Source organism: Octodon degus, unplaced genomic scaffold, assembly GCF_000260255.1.
Source record: "Octodon degus isolate 3935 unplaced genomic scaffold, OctDeg1.0 scaffold00031, whole genome shotgun sequence".
NCBI classification, from domain to species: domain Eukaryota; kingdom Metazoa; phylum Chordata; class Mammalia; order Rodentia; family Octodontidae; genus Octodon; species Octodon degus.
In genome coordinates, this window is record NW_004524607.1 from 10,088,268 (window position 1) to 10,107,138 (window position 18,871).

The window sequence follows — 18,871 nt, forward strand, 5'->3', positions numbered from 1 at the left end:
GGGCGTCGCGTCGGGGCCTTGTTGCGTGGCCGCCGGACCCTGCTGTCCCGCCCTCGCCCGGCGCCCTGCGCAGTCCGGAGCCAGGCGGAGTCCAGACCTGGCGGGGACCGCTGCGCCCTCGGCCCGGCTCCCGGACCCAGCCGCCGCCGCCTCTGGCCACCCTTGGTCCTGGCGATGGCCTTCGTGTCGCCCGATGCACTCGTGACTGACCAGGACACTGAGTATTAAGAGCTCACTTCCGTCCCCACCACAGCCGCGACGGCGGGGACACCTCGGCTCCTTAGGGCGGATCCGCTGCTACTCCGGACTCTCAGGCTTCGGGGGCGCCATGGACCAAAGTGGGATGGAGATTCCCGTGACCCTCATCATCAAAGCGCCCAACCAGAAATACAGTGACCAGACTATTAGCTGCTTCTTGAACTGGACCGTGGGGAAGCTAAAAACGCATCTGTCTAACGTGTACCCTAGCAAACCAGTAAGTGTGCACGGCTGGGCACCACTGCTCCGACCTGCAGCCTTTTGTGCCACGTACCTCCCTTCTCCCTGCTCACGCCCTCCTTCCGTGTGTCAGTGTTTTCACTTCTGAGGCTGTGGATGTCCCCGGAGCGTTGGAACCACCATTAGTATTTTCTTGATGAGGTTCAGTTAATTAGTAAGGGTATGCAGAAATATCAAGAGACGTAAGATATGGCAGGTGTGGAGTAGGAAGCGCTTCCCTTGGGGTTCACGTCAACCTAATTTGAGGATGAGATGCATTCTTTTTATTTTATTGTTTAAAGGGAGTGCAACAACCCACATTGAAACTTTTTACAGATTGCTAACGAAAGTGCCATTTTGCTGTTCAATACCTGGACCAGAAATTTGTTTACGGTGAAGAAAATTTTGTTTCTTAGAAATTAGTGTGCGACTCGTATAGAAATAATGCTTTCAAAACTGTGTGTTTCAGGGCTCAGACTTACAAGTAGGTTAGCTCTTTCACCTTTTCTTGCTTTTCTTTTGAAGAAGCTGCAGACTTTTCTGTAACTTGGAACAGTCCTTTCACCCCACCCACCATTTGATACTTATTTTGATTGCTTTCATATTTCCATATATGAAGGCCTTTACATTTCCTGTTTTACTCGAATCGCATTATTCTAGTTGCAGCTTTGAATTCCACCTAGAAATTGCAAAGGTAAATAAAGTCAGACAGATGGTATAACTCGATATTTTTCCCAAAGTCAGAGCTGAGAGGACATAGTGGATAATTAAATTGTAGAACAGTTTAGAAAAGGAGTGTGATGTCATGTCACCTCTGTGTAAAATTTTCATTCTTTTTTTAAAAATTTTCATTCTTGAATAACTAGTGTGCAGTTACTAAACCTTATGTTTGAATAAAGAAGAGGTGTGGCTTTTAGGGGGAAACAAATTTTTTTTTTGCAACAGGAATACTTAAGCGTGTGGGTCTTTTGGATAGGAACTTGTGTTTTGTTTTTTGTTTTTGCTGTTTTGAAACAAGGTCTTGCTGTATATTTTACGCTGGCCTTGAACTCCTTATGTAGTACATGCTGGCCTAGAACTCGTTATCCTTTTGCCTCCATCTCCTGAGAGATGTGCCACCATGCCCATGTACCGTGGTTTAAAAAAAAAAATTAAAATTTTTTTATTAATATATGTTTACAGTTCATGATGATTACACGCATTGTAGGGAACTACTGTATGTAGCACATTTAATTCTTTTTTCCCTTTCCTTGCGACTGTACTTGGTAGGGATATTTATGTACTTTAGTAAGGAAGCCCTTGATCTGGATCAGATACTCAGAGTGGGAGTGGTTGCTGAGCCACCATTTGTTTTTGTTTTGTTTTGCTTTTGGCTTTTGTGAGACTGGGTCTCACAGTGTGGGCCAGGCTGGCCTGAAATTTGGGATTCTCTGTCCTGGGTGCCAGGATTACAGGTATGCCCCCAAGCCCAACCCATTGTTTCAGTATTGAATTTGTTTAGGCTTTTAGACTTTGAGGCCAACCACAGAATTAGGACATTTATTGCAAAAACAGGGGTTTTAGAAAAACCAGTTGGTAGTAGCTGTTTATCAGTACTTGGTGATAACAGATATTTTTAGTAGGAGGAAAGCTGGGCTATTTAATTACATGAAACAAACATCTTTTATTTGAGAATTTTACATAATAAGTAACAACTTGTTAAAGAATTTCTGTTTACTTGGATGTTGATGCATGCCTGTAATACTAACTGCTCAAAAGGCTGATGCAGCAGGATCAGATCAAAGATTTGAGAACAGCCTGGGCAACTTACTGAAACCTTGACTCAAAATAAAATTTCAGAAAGGCTGTGTGCTCCAATCCCTGGGTTCAGTTCTCAGTACTGGGGCTGAGGTGGGGGGTGGGGGTGGGGGACCAAAACCCAGGAAAACCAAAGGGCAGAAGTGCTTTATAAAAGATTTTCTTTATATTGCATGTTATTAGTTTTGTGCATTTTTGAAGTAGAAAGCAGCTTTTCTGATAGTCAGAACTGGAAGTCATAGACTTACATAGAGAGAATATTTTTTTTTTTTCCCAGTACTGGGAATTGAACTCAGGACCTTGCTTATTCTACTGAGCTGTCTCCCTGGCCCTGAGAGAGAATAATGTTTGCAGCATGGCCCATATACCATTTGAAAGTATATTCTTAGATATCTAAAATGTACTCAAGTATGAGGTCCAGTTCTAAAACTTTTTTTCCTTTTGAAAACATACCTGAAATCTCTTTGCCTTATGTGCCCTGGGGTGAGCCTGTCTTGCGTCAGGAGGGGACAGGCAGTGCCTGTAGGGCTTAGTCAACTGCTTGAAAACTTATCTCCTTTGCAGCCTGCTGGTTTTTGGAGACTGGAGAAACTTGGAGGTGAAATCAAATAATCCGTATCGTATTAATGGCCTCATCTGTGACAAACCTAATTTTTTTCTTCTTGAGTGAATTTTCTCTAGCTGGGTTGTAAAATTCATTTCTGGGTTAATGAGAATGTGCTAAGGCTACCTATATTTATTGTCTTATAATTTCACTGAAATCTTTGTGTAGTTTCTAGATTTGACAGGCTTACATTTACCACTTGAAATTACTTTGGAGTATCCCTGTTGTTGAGCAACTGTTTTATGGTACTCGATACCATAGCAGTTATCAACATAGGTGTTAGAATCCTGACAGTTTACCCTATAAGGTTGTCTAGCATTCAGAAAAAAACAACCTAACAGAAGTTTAGGTTCTTAAGATCACCTACAGTGCCTAGTTAGCATTGACTGTTTCCTGTGTTATTCCTGTGTTTTGTTTTGTTTTGGAATAAGGTCTTGGTTTTTTTTTTTTTTTTTTTTTTTTTCCCGGGTTGGCCTTGAACTAACAGGTTTAAGCCACCCTCCTGCCTCAGCCTTCGAAGGAGCTGTAACTACCACTATTTTACCTTGGGGTTTAGATTGTTTTGTTTTACAGCTAGGGATTGAACGCAAGGAGTGCTGGACTACATTCTCAAATTTGTGATTCTCCTGCCCCAGCCTCTGTGATCCTAGGTGGGATTATAACTATACACCACTATGTCCATTTGCTGTTTGGTTTTTAAGATATCGTTTCTGTGCCTCTTCCTTGTACTTCTCCCTAGCGAAGAGGTGAATTTAGGAGCAGAGTAGGCCTCTGGTGCCTTGCAGCAGGAGGAGTTTCCTGCTCAGGAAAGAGGGATGTTGATGGCTCTGGATGATATTAAAGTAGAGGGCCTTGGTTCCTGTAAGCAGTAGCCTCAAGGAAAGTCAGTGATAAGCTTTGGAGGGGACAAAATGGAGATTTATGCTTATTTATATATTTTTAAAAAGCAGTGGCAGAGTTTATTTGAAAAAGTGAAAGTGAAGATCAGAGGAGAAACTGGCTCTGCAGAGTGAGATTAGGCAGAATAAAAGAGGAAAAAACAAGATAAAAGCACACTCAAGAGGAAGTGGAGAGAGCTATGGTAAAGAAAGTCATGATAGTGAGCTCTTCTTGGCATGTGTCCCTTTATACTGTCCACATCTCAAAGAAACTCACGAAAAGGTCTACATATGGGTGCTGCGAAGCGGTGCTGGGATCCCGCGCCTCAGGCTGACATCAGGTCTAGACCACCTTATTGAAAACCTCCTTGAGTTCTGATTCTGGGGGCAGGGCTTTGGGAGCCCTTCTGCATGTATCCAGGCTCTACAGTGAACAGATCACCTACTTTTGCAGCCAGTTTTGCAAGTTCTTGATCTTCTGTGTCATTTCCCTTTGAGAGGCACAAATCCCCGTAATTCATGGGGTGCAGAGGGAGCAGAGTTTTCTGTATTCGACAGCTTCTTCAGGCTGGAAGGGGCTGCAGACGCTAATAACTGGGCATTATTACTTTTCCATTTGTCTTGAGGTGCTGTGGCTCACTGGCTGGGCTGAAGAAATAAAAACGTGTCAGAAACAACAAGGTGAGGGGGCGGGGTGATATCTCAGTAGAATAAGCACTTGGCCTGGCAAGTGCATGGGCCTGAGTTCAATCCCCAGTTCCGCCAAAAAAAGAAGAAAAGAAAACAAGGGGGCTGGTGAGATAGCTCAGCGTACTAAGCGCCTGCTTTTACAAGCACAGGGATAGGGGTTTGATCCTTGGCACCACATGCTGTGCCGGCCCTGCCCCCAGGGTGCACTGAGCAGACCCAGTCCGGGCATGGTAGCACATGCCTGTAATCCCAGTACTGGGAGGCTTGAAAACAGGAACATCACTAGGAGACCCTGCACAAAATACAAAAAAGAAAGAAAGAAAGAAAGAAAGAAAGAAAGAAAGAAAGAAAGAAAACAAAGAGTTATATTGTGCTTCACTCTTAGCCAACATATGAGGAGCAGGTAAGATTTCTACGTTTCCTGTATTGGCACTGGGATTTGTTTTTTGAAGAGAAGTCTCAAGTGTTCCAGAGGCACACAGGGGTACCTTCTCCTTTTGGGTGATCTTGTTCTAGGCAGTTGCTGTGTCACTGAGCTATATCCCAGGCCAAGGGTGATCTTGTTCTTATGCAGTATAGATAGGACTGGCTTTATTCTAGAAAAAGGAGTAGTTATTTGTCTCTGCCATCTTTACTGCAGTGGATGTGGCAAGGATTACTGAGAAGGGGCCCCCTTAGTTTGGCTTTAATTGGTCAGCGGATGGTCTCCTCTCCAAGTCTTACAAGTGCTTGGTCCTTAGGGCAGACACTAGGTGATCCTCCTAGGCCAGGAGGTAGTAAGACTGTTTCTGTACCTCTGGGTAGCCTGTGGAACTGGACCCAGATTAATGAGATCTTGTAAGAGCTGTGTGGTCTCTGGGTCTCCTGGTGTATCAGAGGATAGAAGTGGCCTCCCATGTAACATCTCAAATGGGCTCAAACTTAGCCTAGTTTGTGGTATGTCACAAACCCTCATGAGCACAGTTGGAAGCAATTGGAGCCAAGACTCACTCATCTCTTGGCAAAGTTAGTTTTGCCAGACCTTGCTTTAGGGTCTGGTTGGCTCTCTCTACCTTTCCAGAATATTGAGGACCCCTTCCCAAGTAGTATTTTTACTTCTTGTCAGTATGTCCCTTGAGGACGGACCAGAATAGTTCCTCAGGAATGAGGGAATAGGTGTGGGACTTTGAGGGTTGTTGGGTTGTCTTTCTTGTTTCCCTATCAGACTTTTGAATTCCCAAGGAGACTTCAGGCATGTCTCTTTAGTGCCCTTTATGGTGCATGACTATGACCTGCATGAGAAGATGAACTGTCTCTGGGAGTTGTGAAATTTCCTGCCTGTGCTTTATAGGCAAGCTTAGTTCCATCAGTGAACCATACTTCCTCAGGACTTTGCAGGGGCAGGTCGCTGATGATGTGCCTGCTTGCATAGGGCTGGGAGATCACTGGTTCACAAGAGTGGCTGACTTCTGGGCCTGTAGACATAAAAGAAGTAGGGTTAACAGCAGCACAGGTTTTTATAATACCCTCAGGGGTGCCTAAGAGCATGGCCTGATACTTGGCAAGCCTTTCCCCTTTTAATCACAAGTAAACCTTGATCTCCACAACAGCTCTGCCCTAATGGGGAGTCAGGACTTCTAGTCTCTTTCCCAGAGTTAATTTTACAGCTTCTTCTGTTAGTACAGTTGAAAAGAATTTCTGATTAGGGGTCCCCTGAACCCCAACTGTAGTTATAAATGCAGAGGAAAGTTTTCTAGAGAAGTAAGTCAAAACAGAATGAAGTAATTGAATTGGCCCACTCATGACATCTAAGATTACCCACAGTTCCTCAGAGGAGATAGTGATAACCATGGACACAGACACTGCAGGTTCCCCTGGCCCTCTTCAGTACAGGAGGATTTTGATGGGCCTAGCCCCTCTTGGGAGCAGGGATTAACAACCGTCCAGTGCCACAGGTCAGGCACACTGGCTGCCTCACACCCAGAGCTGGGGCTGGGCAGTGGCTCTGTGAAGTTGCAGGTCCAGTTTGCAGTCTTATTGCACTTGAAACAAGAATCTCAATTGTCCCTATGTTTTCCCTTAGATGATTTGAGTTGGTTTAAAGCATTGCCAGTTGTGACAGCTATAATCTCAGACTTTCTCTATTGCCCCTCTTCTGGGTTCTGATTGTTGAACACCGAAAGAGCCATGCCCAGCATTTGGGTCATAGGTGTCTGTGGGCCCATGGGAAGTTTTTGTAGTGTATGCCAAATATCTTGGGCTGATTGACAGGTGAAGTGATGTCCTACTAGTGCTTTTTCTTCTTTGCAAGAAGGCTCTGTGATTATGAAAGACTCAGCACACTTCTCTATCTCCTTGGTAAGAGCAGCTAGCATATTAGATATTATTCTTAGTCCATGACTAGTATTATAGGCCCAGTGTGGTCCTGGTGAATAGAGAATAGCCATCCCAGGGTGGTTCTTTCCCTTTTTAAAGCACATCCTTCATTTGAGAGTTCCTAGCCTCTTATGCATCTGCAACTGAAAAAGGGGCATCATTTATTGACCCCCTTCCTCCTAAGGAGGAGGAAGAAGAGGCTGTCCAGTATCATCAAGCAGATTAGAGAGATCCATGTTCCCCTGAGAGACAGATGGTTCTAGGTCAGGACTGTCGTCTTAGTTTTTGGGTCCTTCCTATCTTTCCTATAAAAAGTCATAGAAACCTGTACATGAGGGGTATCATTGCACTTTTCGTATTTTAAAGAGTAACACTGTAACTGGAGAATAGTTTCGTAGTTCAGAGTACGATCCCATACCCATCTGTTCATTTTGAATCCAACTATATTGCAATAATAGATAAGCTGTTTCTGTTTCAGATGGTCAGAATCAAACCTTTCCCATTCACCAAGAACATGGCCTAGCAGTAAAGTTGGTTTAATCCATACAGTAGCAAAGTTCAAGAGGTTTCCCATTGGCTTAGGTTGGGGCCTAAAGAAAGAAGGAGACAACTAAGTCTGACTGCTTTAGAAGGTGTCCCATGTAAGGAGACCCAAGTTTCCATAGGCTGTCCCTTGTGAGACTCTAACACAGACTAGATAGACATTTCTGTCCAAGAGATGCTGGGATCTTTAAGCACCAAAGAAAGCCTCCTGGCAGTTTTTGTCTCCTTATTTGAACCCACTAACTCATTAGGGAAAAGGGTCAAAGCCACTTGCTGGCCTTATATAGTCCCTTAACTCCTGGAAGTAAGGGCAGAATTTCCCCAAGCAAAGTTCCCTTAGCTACTTAGTTGAACCAGTTGGTGGCTTTACTTGTATTTTGGTCCGTTGAATGTAGCTAATTGGGACAGTTGCCTCTTGGAAGAGTGGAGATTTGAAGCTATCCTTTTAGGATCCCAGTCAAGGTAGGGATGTGTCTGTCTATATGCTGTTAATGGAGTTTAGGATAAACTCCGCAAAACCTTTAGATTCAGGCTTTTGGGTCAGATATGGGTTTGACTTGGTCACAGACAATCTCCACATAAATATCTTGTTTTTCTCTCCCTGAATAAACTCACAACAGATGTATTAGTTTCCCCATAAAGCACACTTTCCAGGACTTTATTTAGCATTTTATTAGCATGGACTTTGAATATCTATGCTAATTGTAAAGATGATAATAAGGTTCCTTTGCTTTTTTTTTTTTTTTTTTTGGCAGAACCGGGGATTGAACTCGGGCCCTTGTGCTTGCCAGGAAAGTGCTTATTCTACTGAGCCATCTCCCTGTCCCTCCTTTGCCCTCCTGAAGCTCAGGCATGTGGGGGCAACATATAAACAAGTAAATATGTGACAGGTGTTGTGTAGGAGGGACGTGCTTGTGCAGTGGAAGCCCAGAAGGGCGTGCAGCCCTGGGATGGGGTTAGCAGGGTGTCTAGTATAGAGAGACGTGCACAGGGACATTTACATTTTAAAGTTTTACCAGCAGACAAGAGGGGGCAGAATCAGAGCTTTTTATTTCCTAAAAGCTATGCTTTCAGAGTGGATGCTGCGCTGATGACTAGGTGCTTTGTTTTACTATATTGCTAGTCATGGAGTTTTAAGTACAAATTGTAGATCTTTAGTGAGCTGTGGAGGGGAAGATATTTTCTAGTTAAGAATTTAGGCAGTTGCTATATTTTTGAGAATGTTCACAAATTTTTAAACATTTTAGCAGTGAAATTGACTTTGAATGGTTTAATAATTGGTTTATGGTTTGGTTACCCCATCAGTTAATTATGGATAGAAATGACTGTGATTCTCACTGTGATGTCACATCGATCATTATGTATTTAGTCCTTTATTTCAGGTTCTGAAATTGTTAGTCTGCAGTTTAGATTTTTGCTGTTGAATGGCACAGATGCCATCAAGAAGGCTGGTTTTACTCTAGTTTTCAACTTTGTTTATACATTATCATCAGAGATGTAAATATCAATGTAGTTGATCTTAATAGTGTCCAGTAGGATGGATTATCCAAGAGAAAACAGCACACATTTCTAGGTCTAATTAGCCCGCTTCCTCATTGCCCCTTCTGGTTGCTTTTATGCCCAAGCAGTGACACATGGGCCTGACTCGCCTTGAAGTCCTTGTTGAAGGTTTGCCTCTCTGGGCTTGCATGCCTTGTCTCCTTGTTTTCCAGTCCTGGGGTCAAAGTGGCTTGAAGCAGCATTCTAAGTAACTTGGACACCTAGGCCTTTTAAGTGCTGCTATTCATGTTATATGTAATATTTATACATAAGATGAAGAAAGGCAGTTAGGGACTTGGCCATCCAGAGAGTGTACCTTTAAGTGAAAGAGAACCTGGAGTTGCAAAATTCATGGATTTGAGTGGACCTTGCATTATGAACATTTGTAGATGTAAACAGATTATGGAAGTAGCTCACATGTCTGAGGCCATTGTCACCGTTGCGCTGCTGTGTGCTTCCGTACAGTGAGTAGTACAGCACTCGGTCAGACCCCAGGATGTCTGGAAGCAAGAGGAAAAACAGTGGTCATGGGGAGGGTACTGCTGGGAAAGCACAAATTAGTATACTGAATGTGTTTGGGCGGTTTGTTTTCTAAAGGCTGCGTAGGTAATGGGTAATGTAGTCTTACTCTTATGCTGATACAACTAGTATGTGGTTATTTCTGTTTCTCCTGGTAATTTTTTTTTTTTTTTTTTTTTTTTTTTTTTAACCAGGGATTGAATTTAGGCCCTTGTGCTTGCCAGGCAAGCGCTTATTCTACTGAGCTATCTCCCTGGCCCCTCTCCTGGTAAGTTATTGGGAAGATCAGGGACATATCTTGAGATTCAAAGCATGTTGCTTTGACCTCTTTTCACAATCTACCAGCCCCTGCACTTTGGCTTTCTCAGATGTGTGTATCTGATATGTGAGTGGCCTGTGATTGGAAACCAGTAATTAGCAATGTCCCTTTGGAGTTCTGAAAAGTACTCTTTTTTAGAGTCTGCTAGGCTCGTTGGTACATACCATTTGTCTCAGCATTGTGTGAAGATGAGGCAAGAGGAATGGAAGTTCTAGCCCAGTATGGAGAATTTAGTGACTTAGCAAGATCCTGTCTTGAAAAATAAAAAACAAAGGAATGGAGATATAGCTCAGTGTAAAGGTCCTAAGTTCGGTTTCTAGAACCACAGGGGGGAAAATGTGCAAGCTATTGGTTATAGGGATCTAAGGGTTAGAGGCTGTTGAATAACCATGCTTCTGTTTAGTGTTTCTAATTTTTTGGGCTTTACATTGGGTAGATTTAATTGGAAATGGAAGAGAGATGTAAACCAGTACAGATTACCAAAATTCACTTTTGCCAGAAATGCTTTTTTGTGCACCCCTTGATACTTACTCTTTCAAGCTGTTTGACACTTGTGACTGAACCATCTGTAAATATTGAAATGTTAATGGATACTACTTTGAAAGGATTTGGATTGTAGATCTTTGGACTAACTTGTCAGTTGAAATTGCTTTTAGTAAGCCATTAGCATGCTAGGTATTTTAAATTTTAAAAATTAACAATTAAAAATTAACATATGGAATTTGATTATCCTAAAGTTGGTTACAGTAGGAACATGAATTTGTTTTTCCTGTGGCACCAGGGATTGGATCCAGGGTGTTTACACTGAGCTATACTCCTACCCTTTTTTATTTTGAGACATGTCTGCATGAGTTGATGAGTTTGCCCAGGTTGTGCTCAAACTCAAGTTCCTACTGCTTCAGCCTCTGAAGGTAGGACGCGAGGACTATAGGGATGTGCCATCACATCTGGAAGAAACATGAGTTTTTTAAATTCATAAGTAATTTTGAGAGATCTACTTAGTCCTTGATACAGAATTTCTAATCTTTTAGTACTAACTAGGTGCAATTTAAAAAAAAAAATACTGTTTCTTAAACTCATCTATCAGACTTGAGAATATTTTATTTATTTATTTAGATGCTGGGAATCAGATTCAGGACATTGTGCTTGTCACTGAGCTATATATCCCTGGCCCAAGAATATTTTAAGTGTATTAGAGATGCAAAAATAAATTAATAAATAACATAAAGAAGTAGAGATGCATAGCATTTTATCTGTTTTGATATGTAGTTAAAACATTAAACTTTTAGATAATGGTAAATGGTACTTTTATTTATTTCTTTAGGTTTTCATTTTGAGATTAAAGTCTTGCTATGTAGTTTAGGATGGTCTTGAACTCACTGTATAGCCCAGATTGGACTTGAACACCCCAAAATTCTCCAGCCTCAGCCTATACGATGCTGCTATATGTAGACTTTTTAGAAAGAAAAACTCTTCTGTAATCCCAGTACTCAGGAGACTGAGGCAGGAGGATTACTTCAAATTTGAGGCCAGCCTGAATTGCATAGTGAGAAGCTGTCTCAAAAAGACCAAAAACAAAAGCAACACCCCCCCCCAAAAAAAAAAAACCCAAACCAAACCAAAACAAAATTTTCTTCAGATTAGGGTTTAGTTTTGCATATTACATCAGCAGGTGAGCATACTTTGCCTTGCAGTGGCCAGTAGGTGAGGAGCAGAGCGTTCACCTTGTTCCTGTTTCACTGAGTCTGAGTCTGCTGTGTGTCGGGTGACCAGTTTTGTTGGGGTGGAGCAGTGCAGTGGGGAAAGGAGTGCACTGTAAGGGTTCCTCCCATTGTAGGAAACAGCAGTAGGACGGGCAGGCAGCAGGACGGGCAGGCAGCAGGACGAGCAGTGGTGGTGCTGAGAGAAGCGGTTTGACTTAGCATTACTTTATGGAGTCTGTGTAGCATCAGTAGACTCTTCCGATTGACAGTTTCATTAGTACTTTTTGACTTGCTAATCCTGAGTCTTCTGGAACCTTAAATTCAAAGGCTACCATTTAAATTTTTTTAATATATATTCAGAGAAAAATGCTCTTTATTGTATAAAGCTACTGAGATCTTGGAGTTTGTTATAGCAGCTAGCATTACTTATCCTAACTAAGACTTCCTTTTTTTTTTTTTTTTTTTTTAAACACCTTTTTGAGACAGGGTTTCACTATGCAGTTCAGGCTGGCTCTAAACTTAACTTTGTCTTCCAGGCTGGCCTCGAACTCCCAGCAATTCTTCTGCAAGTGCTGGGATTACAGGTGTGTATCACCATGCCCGGCAAGAAATAAATTATCAGTTGAGGAAAATGTGGAAAATGTGTTATTAGCAGGTCCAAAGAGATAATATTACAGTGCTTTGCAAGTTAAATTGAATTTTGATTGATTTCTCAAAATCTGTAGTTTTCCTAATGCTATAGTTTAAAATATCAAAATAGTTATAGTGGATTGTTAACTGGTGGTCACCGTGTTACACTGAGCTGAATTGAACTAGTGTAGTGCTGGGTGTGGGAGCCACCAGAGGGGACTGCTGCCGGTAGCATAAGAGGCAGAACTGGAGAAGCTGTTTAGAGAAGCTGATGGAGCTGTTAGAAGCTGCTGGTTCTCCTGGGCTGTTCTGCTGGAGGACCTTGTCATGCTGGCTTTCCTGGTGAATTTGGCTGTTCTCATTGGAGGAGGAGCTCGGGACCTCAGTGTTGCTGAGAAGGGCTGTGGTTCACTTTGGGGTGCTCTGGTCCTCACTTGGAGCATCACTTTCTGTCTCGGGAGGTGAAGGTAGTGCACAGCTCAGCCTTCTGGAGAAACTTGTCACATTGGCTTTCCTGACCGGAACTCGGCTTTCCTCATTGCTGGAGCTCAGGATGTCGCTGTGCATGGCTGTGGTACTTGATGGGGGAGTTCTGGTTCTCACTTGAACTTTGCTTACTGCCTCCAGTTCAGATCCCCCAGCCTGTTAGCACAGATCCATCCTTCTGCTGACATAGACTTGCTAGCTTCCACCATTGACCTTTGGGCCCTCCCAGCACAAATTTGTGAAGTGGGCCAGCATGAGACAGTGTCCTGGGCTCTAGGCCTCCGGTTGGACTTGTGAAGGCATGGTTAGGGGCTCTAGGTCTTCAGCTGGACTCATGCAGGACATTGTCGTGGGCTCCAGGCCCTCAGCTGGATTCTTTGGTCTTTGTGGACAGATTTCCTGCACTCTTGTGTGTGATTCTTTGGATGATTATAAAAATAATCTTATAAAATGTGTCCTGTATTGAAATGTTCTCCTTGCAAAACCCCAAACCATGACAGTAGCTAAGTTGAAGATTTAGTTGGTTATTGTTATTTTGTTATATCTGTTAACTGGCCTTCCTGATCTATAAATTAAATTCATTGGTATTTAAACTGCAGAGCCAATTTTTTTAGTGAAATAAGAACTAGTAAGTCGCATGTCTTACCTAATTTAGGCACATGAGAAACTTTTGTCTTTTTTCAAGTTACAATAAAATTACAGAATTTCTTTTCCTTTAAAAATTTTGTAGTATTTGAAGGTATTTGTATATTTAGTTGATAGTAACATTTTTATTGAGTTATTGGTATGGTTTATATCCAAAATGTCCCCCAGAGCCTTCTGTACTCCCAGGTAGGGCTTTTGGGAGTGCCTGGATGATGGGTGTGTGCTAACTGGATTAGCCCCTTGATTGGATTAATGTAGTTCTGAGAGTAAATAGGCCCGAAGACAGAATGCTTGCCCTGTGTGGGCGGCACTGTAGGCTTGTAGCCCAAGCAAATAAAAGAGAAAGGGAGGCTCACTGCTGCTGCTGCGTGACATTTGCTCTTACAAGTAGTTCTTCTCTGACTTTTAGTGTTTTCACACTTGTGTAGTCATCATTGTTTTCTAATTGAGTGGCATTTAAATCACCTATCTAAATAAACCTCTTGCCCATTCTTCATTTCCTTACCCTCTTATAACCACTAACTTACTTTGTCTCTGCAGTTGCCTGTTCCAGACATTTTGTAAAAATGGAAACAGTTCTGTGGCCTTTTGTGCCTGGTGTGCTTCATTTAGAATGATGTTTGCAAGGCTCATCAATGGTGTAAACATTCATTTCCTCTTCTGGCTGAATAATATTTCATTACATGTAACTATCACATTTTGTTTATCCAGATATCTGTTGAGAACATTTGTGCCTTCCCACTTTTTGGTTAATGTCAGTAACGATGTTATGAACATTCCAGTATGTGTTTTTGCATGGACATGTTTTCAGTTCTCTTGGTATGTACCCTGTGGGTAGAATTGGGTAAGAATGCACTGTGTTGTAGGGTGACACTGCTTGACTTTCTGAGAAACTGCCAGGCTGTTTCCATAGCGGTTGCCCCCTTTTACATTCCAGCAATAGTCTTTGAGCTCCAGTTTGGCTACATCCTTGTCCATACTTTTTCTTCTTTGGAGGGTCATTTTGTAATTTTGTTAAATTTTTGCGTTCAGTTTTTCTAAACATGAATCTTTCCTTGCTATACAAAGATGAAATAATTTATTTGATGTTGACTGCTAAGACAGAGAAAAAAAATACTAATGTGATTGTCTCTTCTTAATACTCTGCTAATGTCAGTACTGTTGGTAGAAATGAACTAAATGAATCACACCAGTGTTTGAGTAGTGTTACAATTCATAGACAGAATATTTTATATCTATCCTTAATGATTACATGGAAAATAATTGATATGAATTTCAAGTAAAACAATTCAAATGAATTTTGACCTTGTAATTCCTCTTTCTGTGGGGGTACTGGAGATTGAACCCATCCCTTGTTAATTTTTGAGACACAGTCTTATGAAGGCACTAAGGTGCCCAAGCTGGGCTTGAACTTGTGATCTTTCTGCCTCTGTCTCCCAAAGCACTGACAGTACAGGTGTGTTCTAACTTGTCCCCCTCATAACACCTCTTTTTAACATACTTACATTCATCATATACTTTGTCAGATGCAATTAAGGGCTCTGGGAATATAGTATTGAGCAAGAGGGACTTGGGTCCTTTTGTTTTGGTACGCTCATTCCATTTAGGGACACAGATGTGAACGTACTTACAGGTTGTGGTTTGTGTTGGGGGGGCATAATTCATAAGTCAAGGAAGACCTGGCAGAGAAGATCTTAACCCTAAGATCTAAAGGGTGATTCAGAGCCAGGTGTGCAAGAGTTGGAAGACAGTACTGCAAGTGGGGAGTCTCATTTTGGCAAAAGCTTGGGGTCTGAGTGAATGCTAGTTTGGCTAGAGAGTAAGAAGGGAAAAATACCATCAGAGGGGATTGGAGAGAGACAGATGACAGGCCTGACATGGTTAAGAAATTAGAATTAAATCTAGTGTAGTAGGAACCCATGAGACAATGATAAGATTGCTTTTGTGTTTTTAAAAGATTTTCCCAGTTACTGACTTTAGAATGGAAGCAAGGAAAACTAGCTAAGAGCCTGTTGAAGAAACCCAGGAAAAAGTACTCTACGCAGTGGAAATGGAAAAAAGAAGCTAGAGTGAGAGAGACTTGTGGAAATAATTTGTAGGACTTGCTGGTTAGACGTGAGAGGTGAGATGAGAGGAAGAATTGAAGATTGTGCCCAGGTTTTCTACTTAAACAACTAGTGGCAGGTTGTTTTCAGGTAGGGGAGAAATGGGAGGAAAGATTTGAGGAACTGGGGGTTAAGATCCATTGTGGATGCTTTGGCTTTGAGTCTGTCTGTCTGTCTGTATGTATTTGTTTGTCTGTTGTTTTGAGACAGGCTGTTACCACGTAGTCCAGGTTGCCTTTGAACTTGTCATCCTCTTGTCTTAGGTGCTGGGACTGCAAGTGTGCACCATCATACCTGGGATGAATAGTCTATTAAAACATCCGAAGGTATTATGTGATAGTATTTGGATATATAGGTCTGGGTCTGAGAGGGAGAGAGGACTTGGCTAGAGATAGACATTTGTAGTTCACATGAAGGAATCTAGTTTTTAGACTTGGATTGTAATTCAGCAAAAGACCCTGCAGTGAAATGCATGAAATATGCACAGGGGTCCCCTATTATATTTTTAATTTTTCAGTACTGAGAACTGAACCCAGGGTCTTCACACTGAGTCACATCCCCAGTCCTTTTTATTTTCTGACCTAGGGTCTTGCTAAGTTGCCCAGAATGTGCTTGAACTTGTGATCCTCCTGCCTGAGCCCTCCAGAGCTCTGGGATTGTAGGTGGGTGCCACTGTGCCTGGCTTCCTAAACTTTATCCTACACTTCAGCCTCTTCCCAGAGGCTGTGGTGGAGCCTTGGAGAAGGCCATGGTGCCTTCCATCTCCTTGTGGACGGCACAGCCTTTGCTTCGGGGTGGTCAGGTTTGTCCCTCCTCTGCCCAGGACTGAGCTGTTGCCCCCACTCCCCCCGGTTCAGCAGGTGTAAGCTTTGGGAGGATCTGGTTATATGGTGTATGTGCTAGCTCTTAAATGTGTTATTTGTATGTTTACAGACTGAGGACGAAGTTCTGTAGCATTTCTCACGATCTTTAATTTTTAGTTTTTAATATTGTTACAAAAATTGATAATTTTTTTCTTTTTTTTTTGTGGAACCGGGGATTGAACTCAGGCCCTTGCGCTTGCCAGGCAAGCCCTTATTCTACTGAGTTATCTCCCTGGCCCCCAAAATTGATAATTTGGATGGTTACTTTATAGCTACTATTGTGATTTTAGTACCTTTGTTTTAAAATAATTTTCCTTAGTATGTTTAGCTTGTAGATTTTTCATAGTTGGCTTTCTAGAGTGAAAAAGTAAAGTCTGTAAAGTCTTTGATAGGAAACTGTCATTTCTGGGAAAAATTGGTCTTAAACCTATGAATAAACTTTTCAAATTAGATGCTAGTATACTTTATGTGTGTTTATCAGTGGTCTCCAATCCTGAATTTTGGAGCACGTTCTTATTCATCTTGTTTGGAAGTTATTACTTAGATCTGATTAAGACCATTACTATTATAGCTTAATGGGAAAATAGAGGTTGTCTCTGTAGACAGCATATCATTTGTAGATTGCTTACACTTAGAAGTAACTGTTGCTAATGCTGTGTTCTGTCACTAAAAATCTGAAGTTAAATAACTTCCATTTTGGACATGCAATTTTTTTTTAAACTAACATAAAAGTATTTTTCTCACTGTATAGAGAAGGTAAAACTACTTAAAAGCTTTCTTTGCGTTACTTACAGATGTCATTAAAGCAGCATCTTGCGAGTTGCTCTAAAATGGATTGAAATTGTTTTTGGCCACTGAAGAGTGATAGGCATTGCAGCTTTAGCAGAATCTGTTTTCATAGTTTCTAACCAGGATTGTAGGCAGTGAATGAATCCAATATCCGGTCAGGCACATAACTTCTCAAAACTTTCATACAGTCTCATTAGATGATCTTGAAGATGTGGGGTGTAGGCGCTAAAAATCAATAGTCTGTGCTCCCTAACACTGTGCGTTCTTTGAAAGGTTAGTGCGCATTTGTGTTGCTCTGAGGTGGGTACTGTAGTTGCCGTGGTTTCCAGGTGAGAAAACCAAGCCTAGTGCTGTGGATGTGGGGTCTCTGGTGTGCTTAGCAAAGCCCAGCCCTGGCACATATCGCCTCTTACTAGAGACTTGAGGTTGCTCTCGGAATCCTCCCTCTTTCTCTCCTGCCTCATCAGTATTTTCCTTTCTGCTGGATTATTCCTGTGGACATGGAAACATGTTGTTTTTTCTTAAGAAACCCCAAACCACAGAAAAATGAAGCAATACCAGGTTTTCTTTTGGACTCACTTCTCCCTGTTGTCCTATTTCTTTTCTATTAGTGTAAAATTCCTTTTAAGTGAATATATTCATTATTTCTAACTATTCTCTCTCTCTCTCCATATATATATATATATATAAAATTCCTTTTAAGTGAATATATTCATTATTTCTAACTATTCTCTCTCTCTCTCCATATATATATATATATATATATATATATATATATTTTTTTTTTTTATTCATTTTTTTTTGACAGAGTCTTACTGTGTAGTGCAGGCTGTCCTTGAACTCACTTGTATCCTCTAATCATGGAGATCCTCCTGCCTCAACCCATGAGTGCTGGAATTACAGGCATGTACCTCTATGCCCAGCTGTTTTGAATTTTTTTTGAGGTCTTACTATTTGTCTCAGGCCTTGAAGTTGAGGTCGTCCTGCATCAGCCTCCCATGTGCTGGGATTTCAGGTCTACACCGCAATGCCCAGCTTCTCCTTTTCTCTTGAATCCAGGTTTTACTGCCACTCCAAGCTTGCTTTCATCTGTACCATGATCAGCGATCATGTTGGAGAACAGTTTGAGATAGCTGGAAAAATGACAGGAGGACCCGTGTAGCAACAAAAGCCTGGAAACACAGAAATACCCATTAATCAGCTGTCCTGTGTAATGAATCATTATGTATCTGTCAAATAGAATAGGGAGGATGTCTCTATATTGCTGAGGTGTAGCCTCCAGAGCAAACAAGGCACAAGAAAGTGAGCAGAGCACAGAAGCTGTTACGTGGGAGGCAGAGGGCAATTGAGCGCACATCTAAGTGTTGTGTTAAGACAAAATGATGGAAGGGCAGACCTTGAACCTCTTTGCTCTAAAGTTTTTACTATTCCATGCACATTGCATATAACTTTAGAAAGCCCCAAGATACATCAGAAAAATATCCTAAATGGAAACATAAGAATGTGTGACACAGCTATATGAAATCTTTCAAGTTACTTTGAAACACAGTATTTTGATGAGCAGCCCCAGTGGCTTGTAGCCTGAGGGTAGAAAAAAGCTGCAAGAAATCTTACACTTCATCTAGTGTTGCTACTAATAGGCTTATTACCTTGATACTATATAGGGTAGGCTAAAACCAGTAAGTGCATTTGCTAATGGAAAGGTTGTTAATGCTGTTGACAAGAGTGTGTTCAGAATGGGAGAAGATATAAAGTATAAACAATGTAAATTGGGAACAGTCTGAATTCAGAATTTCACTTTCTTTTTTGAGGTATTTGTTTTGTTTTGGGGTGGTTGGATTTTTTTTTAATTTTATTTATTTATTTATTTATTTTTCAACAAATAATACACTACATATACTCTTCTTAGTGGTTAATTGCTGTACAAGA

At 41.6% G+C, this 18,871-nt stretch overlaps 1 protein-coding gene across 2 annotated transcripts in view; it reads left to right on the top strand.

Moving 5' to 3' along the window:
• Nucleotides 1-6: 6 nt before the first annotated feature.
• Nucleotides 7-18,871, top strand: part of Herpud2 (HERPUD family member 2) — a 52,099-nt gene continuing 33,234 nt past the window's right edge. For both annotated transcript variants that reach the window (XM_023713424.1, XM_004629576.2), the window contains exon 1: nt 7-475. In XM_023713424.1, coding sequence (XP_023569192.1) covers nt 329-475 — 147 coding nt within the window. In that variant the 5' untranslated portion in view covers nt 7-328. The remainder of the gene's footprint in view (nt 476-18,871) is intronic.